This window comes from Adiantum capillus-veneris, chromosome 29 (assembly GCF_014529385.1).
Source record: "Adiantum capillus-veneris isolate H3 chromosome 29, ASM1452938v2, whole genome shotgun sequence".
In the NCBI taxonomy this organism is placed as follows: Eukaryota; Viridiplantae; Streptophyta; class Polypodiopsida; order Polypodiales; family Pteridaceae; genus Adiantum; species Adiantum capillus-veneris.
Window position 1 is genome coordinate 100,084,249 of NC_140959.1, and position 6,960 is coordinate 100,091,208.

General features: G+C 41.3%; 1 protein-coding gene across 1 annotated transcript; it reads left to right on the top strand.

The window, feature by feature from the left end:
* The first annotated feature begins 334 nt into the window (after positions 1–334).
* Positions 335–5,095, top strand: LOC147419654 (beta-glucosidase 34-like). Its single transcript, XM_086505389.1, has 13 exons — positions 335–695; positions 773–833; positions 1,402–1,460; positions 1,634–1,709; positions 1,806–1,877; positions 1,991–2,078; positions 2,161–2,422; positions 2,525–2,643; positions 2,927–3,147; positions 3,233–3,261; positions 3,575–3,671; positions 3,760–3,862; positions 4,421–5,095. The coding sequence occupies exons 1-13, from the start codon at positions 471–473 to the stop codon at positions 4,659–4,661; spliced, it is 1,653 nt and encodes a 550-aa protein (XP_086361515.1). The 5' UTR covers positions 335–470; the 3' UTR covers positions 4,662–5,095.
* The last annotated feature ends 1,865 nt before the right edge of the window (positions 5,096–6,960 follow it).

Sequence of the window (6,960 nt, forward strand, 5' to 3'; positions counted from 1 at the left end):
TTTTTCAAAACTCACAATTGTGAGCGATTTATATTAATCAACCCAAAAAGTTACAATATTTTGTCATGCTCGTGTTGAGCCATGGCATCATCTAGAGACAATAATTACATCGAGAGCGATCCTAACCAACTCGCCCCCTTATCCTTGATACAAAACTTAAAAAAGAAGAAAAAACTTAAAAAAGTTAGAGGAGTTTAGTGCAGAAACAGACAATATATCTCATATCTCGTGTACGTTTTCTTGCCAAAAAGTTTCTTGAGAAGGCAAGCGATCAATGACGACCTACAAATAATGAATGGAACGTGGGGTGCTCGAGTCACGAGACTCGTGCAGCGCGAGCTCATGCAAGATGAGATCATACGAGCTGTGCCACCACTGCCAAAGTAGCCTAGAAGATTTCCACCAGCCTTAAGAAGGCTCCAAGGTGGCCAGCTCGAGACTCCATAAAGGTGAGTACTGAGTAGTCGACCATGGGCCTGCGCAGGCATCTACAGCTCGCCATAGCTCTTAGCTTCCTCTCATTCCTCTCCCTGCAAGAAGCTGCTGCCGCAGCTGTCCTACACTCGCCATCGTCGACCTCCATCAATGCAGGTGGGTTCCTTCACCCTCTGCCCGCCTTCCCCAACCACACGTACCTCGACCGCAGCTTCTTCCCCGATGGCTTCATTTTCGGCACTCTCACCCTGGCCATTAAGGTACCACTCACACCAGTACTTCATCTGCCCTTCTTTAGATTTGGGTCTTCCTTCTTCATGCGAATGTATTACCGCAGCATGAAGGGGCTTCTGCTGGAAAAGTCGACAGCATCTGGGACTCCTATGCTCGCCAAGAAGGTATAATAATTAAGGGAAAATTACCAAAATATCCCTCTAATTTGAGGAAATTCCCTAAATACCCCTCAAATTTCAATAATTCCCAAAATACCCGTCTATCTATTTTAGCTGGATTGTTCACGATTTCCTAATCTTTATTCTTTTTTGACAATGTATGTCCGTTTTTTTAGTGCTTAGCATGTAATTCGTCACAAGTTACCTCCCAAAAGAAGACAATTATGTGTAAAAATAATGAAGCAATTCATCTCCAAAGCTTACATAACCAGCTCAAATTCTAGTTTCAGTATCTTGTATTCATAGACAATCAGTCTTCTTATGAAAAGCTACAATTTTTCTCTTTGGATAAATTTACTCCCACAACCAGGGGTATTTTGGGAATTTTGGAAAATCTGAAGGGCAATTTGAAAATTTTTGACAAAATATGGGGGGTGTATTGGGAATTTTTGATATTTGAAGGGTATTTTGGTAATTTCCCCAATAATTAATTTTTACACATCCTGGTGTCCTCTTATATACCCTGGTCTTGGCTCTTACACACCTCCCATCTCTTGCACTCACTACAATGCAGGAACTGTCTTGGATGGCACGCTTCCCGGGAATGTTGGAGACCAATACGCCCGCTACGAGGTGCACATTGCTATCTTTGACATGGATTTAGCTCTGCCCCCATCATTCTTGAGTGGCAAAGCTTGTGAGGAAGCCTGATGAAAGGGTTGCTTTTAAAGAAGTATATTTCCCTCGGTTCATTGTTTGCTCGTACTAATCTGAGTGGTTTGTCTTCCCTGGTCACTGGCAAGCAGGAAGATATTGAAGCCATGGCATCCATGGGCATGGATGCCTTCCGGTTCTCTCTTGCATGGACACGAATTCTTCCTGGTAATGATGCAACAGGCCAAGATTAACATCGACACCATAGCCATTGTCAATTTTTTTGTGGATTGTTGCTCATCTGATGTTTGTGCACATACATAGAACGCTCGGGAACACCAAGCACAGAAGCCATTTCCCACTACAATGACCTCATCAACAAGCTGATCGATCGAGGTAGGTACTTGCATAAGCCTTCTGATCTGGGTTGCTTCTAGATGCACTTTATTTTCCCTCTAAATTGTGCGATAGAGTACGAGGCCTATACCTATGATTTGTTCATCTTGAAGGTATTTCGCCGCATGTGACACTATGGGCTGAGGATCATCCCCAAGCATTGGAAGATGCATATGGCGGTCTTTTGAGTCCTTATTTCATGTAGTATTTATGCTCCTGTTTGGCCAGCATATTCGTAAGCACATTGCACCGTCACACATGATTTTATGTGATGGATGTGCAGAGATGACTTCACAGCATATGCCAACGTCTGCTTTGCTGCGTTTGGTGACCGTGTCAAGTATTGGATCACCTTTGATGAGCCTAATGACTATGTAGCGTTGGCGTATGCATCTACGCAGAGCCCCCCAGGGCGATGCACTCCAGGCAATGGGATTTATGGCAACTGCACCATAGGGAACTCTTCAACAGAGCCCTATCTTGTGGCCCATAACATTCTTGTTGCTCACTCGGTGGTCGCCAAGCTCTATAAAGCCACTTACAAGGTTGGATTCTACAGACATATGAATGTGGATGTTTGCTGCCTATTGGGAAACTCACATATCTACCGAATGTACCGTTTTTGTGCTTGGAACATGATAATGCAGGATGCTCAAGGAGGTTCTATCGGAATGGCTCTGTGGTTCAAGTGGTATGAGCCTCTCAATGCCTCTGATGCTTCTGACCTAGAAGCATCAAAGAGGGCACACGATTTTTACTTTGGATGGTAAGGCTAGTTGGACTGCATACACAAAAGCTTTCTATGCTTTTCATAGAGGAATGCTCAGATACTATTTGTCTTGAAATCTCAAGGGGAGTTTTTCCTTTTCCTCTTTCTCCTAACTGACCTTTGTTGAAGTTTGAGTGGCACAACTGTAAGCTGAGACATTGCTTTTTCGTTTTCAGCATGCACATAAAAGGTGTTAATTGACTCAAGTAGCTGCACAATATGTTCATTTATTGAACAGTTGAGTCCTGGGAAGTATATGAAAGATTTTTACTTGTTGTAGGTTTATGGACCCACTTGTGACTGGAGAATACCCACAGACAATGCGATCCATGGTAGGACCGCGCTTACCGATCTTCACTGAAGAAGAGGCACGTGACTTACGTAACTCGTTGGATTTTGTGGGGATTAATGCGGTTACGGCCATGTACGTCACCAACAGGACTGTGGAAGAAGAGACCTTCAATGATGGCTACTACAGTGATATGCGAGTTATCTCGACTCGTAAGTATCCTTGGAATCACATGCTTTGCACTTCACTTTTCGACACCACTTGGTTTGCTGATCATATCTTTCAATGCTTATGCAGCCTATAGGGCAGGTGAAATTATTGGTGAGGTGAGCTTTCTATCGCTTGTCTCTGTTCGCACATGTGAAGCCCCTAGTTAATCATGGCCCATTTTGCAAAGTGAAGGCTAATTAAGGCCATTTAATGCAGTGCTTGATCCAAAAAAAAAAAAACTAGGTTTAGTGTAATCCTCTAAATTTTGAATAGTGTTGAAGGTGTGAGCCTACAAAATTCAGAGAAATTTTGTGGGAAAAAATTGCAAGTATAGTCGATCCACTTGTAAAATTTCCATCTAGGTTTTTCACATTTTTAGAAAAAAGATTAAAAAAAAAAATATCACTGGTGCTATAATGTGTCGTGCAGGGCGATGCGGAGCATTCTGTGCCATGGTGTTTCGAGAGAATTGTGAACTACTTGAGAGAATATTATGGAAACCCACAAATGTACATCACAGAAACTGGTAGGGTCCAATCAAATTTGCTGTTTTTGATGTGTCTGATTGTTAGCGCACGAGTCGCAGTTTGACATCGTTTTCTTCTGCAATTCAGGATGGGGGATAGATAATACTGCCTCATTTCAGGAAGCCCTAAATGATACGGAAAGGGTGGAGTATTTCTTCTCCTACTATGCAACGTTGAGTGATGTCATCAGGTATGTAATGACCGTCGTTTGGCCACACATGACATGCACACACCAGCCCCACATGACATGCACACACCATCATTGACACATAACATTTACATACACACCATCCCATACATGCGCACCATAATGCAGTTAATGAGCCCCATTGACACATCACATATGCTTACACCATAATGTATGTAATCGACACGTTATATATGCATACATCATCATGTATGTCATGGGCACCATCGAATCATAGCCTATGCATACACTGCCATGTCCATCATGGCTACCATCGACTCATAAAATATGCGTGTACGACATTGACAAACGCGTAGAGACACTACATGCGGATTACCATTATCGACATATCTGCGTACAGAGACACTATGAACGCATATGCAATCAGACATACACATGCATTATACATGATGGGCACCATTGACACTGCATATGCATACACCATCATTGACACATAATACATACATTAACATCGTAACACCCTTATTGGCATATAAACATGTGTTTCTCTCTCTCTCTCTCTCTCTCTCTCTGCGCTGATGGTTGGTGGCGGCAAAACAGGAGTGGAGGAAATGTTAAAGGCGTGTTTGCTTGGTCGCTCATAGATGGGTTTGAGTTCTTCTTGGGGTTGAAGACGAGGTTCGGGCTGCTGTATGTAGACGAAGACATGGCGCGTTACCCTCGACTCTCGGCCTACTGGTTTCAACAACTCCTTACTAGCAATCCCACATATTCACCTTTCGGGCTTTTAAGTGAGAACAAAGAGCAATCCCAAAACTTGTTAAGTATGGATTCTCTCTGACAAGTTTATGCTTGGAATTTTAGCATTGTCCCAAGATGCCCCTACTTCACTGCAATTTTGAAAAGCTAAATTCATTCATTGACGAGTTTATGCTAGGAATTTTAGCATTGTCCCAAGATGCCCCTACTTCAATGCAATTTTGAAAAGCTAACTTCATTCATTAGCTAGTCATTAACTACCAAGATTCTCAATGAATTTTACGCCCTAGAAACAATCCTAGTTGAACCTCAAAGAAATGACGAGTCTCGACAAAATAGTTCCTTTGGCTTTAATTACTGCCACTCCCATTCTAACCTAAGACCAATATGAGCGTAGCACAAGGGCCTTTTCCCCATATCCTTGCTCATGCACATGGATTGCTCTTGGACATTGTTATTATTCTGTCACTTATTACTTGTTGGACTTTGAATTCACCTTTGGGACTTTTCATTCTAGGGTTGATCATTCATTTCTATCTTTTTGTTGTCATTTACTAGTTTTTGCTTAGTTACATTTCGTGACTTGTCCCCTTTTGGAGCCTCGAAAGTTTGCATGTCTGTTGTGGGCAATAAAAAACCCATGCTTTACACGCATGCTTGTATAGTTGAAGATGGGTAGTAAACTCCAGCAATCTATGCAATTGTTAGCGAGTGAACTAAGGATGTCGATGAAGCATTGTTTTTGGAATATTTACATGCCTATCATGGCAATGTATTTTAATAACGTGACATTGAATATCAATAGTAGCCCTTGCATCTCTCATCCTTGTATTTGTTTTCCTATGTCGACATCTTGTATATGCTACACATCTTCAAGATGCAAACACAAATCATTACTGTAAACATTGGGCACATTGGGTTTTGTTATTTCATCTATGTAGAAGCCGGGAGCTACCTCTAGTAGGATTGGTAGTCGTATGAAGCTTCCAAAAGTAGTAACCAACGAGTTACCACAGTAACTGACATTGTACAATCAGTCAACAACGGCCTACTAATTGAACACATTACTCATTTTGTACAACTTCTAACTTCTTGGAATTCTTAGATGCCTAGATTTTGAGCCCCTTGTACTCTTGTATCACTTTAATCATTTGTTGCGCTCTCTTTCTGTAATTCTAGCTAGCTACTTGCGTATTGGAGATTTATCAATTGGAATCTGATATTCAGAATGCAATCTCAGTTCTAGACTCAATCAAAGTATCTTGTGTTTTCAATTGTAGTGTTGTCTTTTCAGTTTCATATTTTGAAGTCTTAGTCTGAAGTGCTATCTGAGTCTTGACATCTTTAGTTTTAAGTGCCAACCTAGAATAGTTGTCTAAACATATCCAACTCATTTCATTTCGGCAATTACAGTGAAGTCTTAGTCTGAAGTGTTATCTGAGTCTTGACATCTTTAGTTTGAAGTACCAACCTAGAATAGTTGTCTAAACATATCCAACTCATTTCATTTCGGCAATTACGGTGGTTTGAGCTAAGTTTTTCTAAGATAGTCGAGAACTACTTCCCAGCTAGTATTAGAGTGATTGCATGTCCACAATGCCACCCAAAACGAGTACAAGAGGTTGACGATCAACAACACACTATGGAAAACGAAGAGAGTCAGTCCAATTCTAGAGGACATTGAAGTAGACTATGAAATAGATCCGCATCTTGGGAATGAAATCGAGGTTGCTATAGGAGGGGGGTATTGCTAACGAATCAAGGGATTCACAACATTCGGGGAGGGAGTTGAAAGAGATGCAAGAAGGAATAGGTCTCGGGGATTTAAAAGTCAAAAGCAAACTGATGATTTTGACGTTAGTTCGAAAACTCATCGCTCATCAAACAAGGAAACCAAGAAGAAAGTAGAAGAGACGATCATAGAGATAGAGAGAAGAGAATTGTGAGGCTGATATTGATCACTATGACAAGAAAAAGTCACATAACAAGAAGCCAGTACATGAAACCAGAATGAGCAAAAGCAAGGAGTATTCTACGGACCTGAGAATTTTCTTTCCAGTATTTTCAAAGGAGAGAAAAGGATGACCCTGATGTACACATAGAAGCTTTTGAGTAGTATGTAAAACTGAAAGATATTGATGAAGATGAATGGGGGGAGTATTTTCCTCAAAACACTAAAGGACACAACTAAGAAATGGTACTACCATTATCCAACATGTAAATTCAGATTATAAACCTTTAAGTTGGAATACTTAGACAATAGGGGGGATGAAGATATTCTGTGTGAGCTTGATAAGATCAAGCTAGCAAGGCAAGTTGTCGACTCGAGGGAGGGGGGGAGTTTGCTGAATATATATGTGACTATCACGTGAGTGCAGCTG

Bases quoted from the DNA above. Each gene is read 5' to 3' on its own strand.
- LOC147419654 (XM_086505389.1), top strand. From the start codon at position 471: ATGGGCCTGCGCAGGCATCTACAGCTCGCCATAGCTCTTAGCTTCCTC. The intron at 834-1,401 runs GTATAATAATTA...ACTACAATGCAG, and splicing joins CTCCTATGCTCGCCAAGAAG to GAACTGTCTTGGATGGCACG. The intron at 2,644-2,926 runs GTAAGGCTAGTT...TACTTGTTGTAG, and splicing joins CACGATTTTTACTTTGGATG to GTTTATGGACCCACTTGTGA.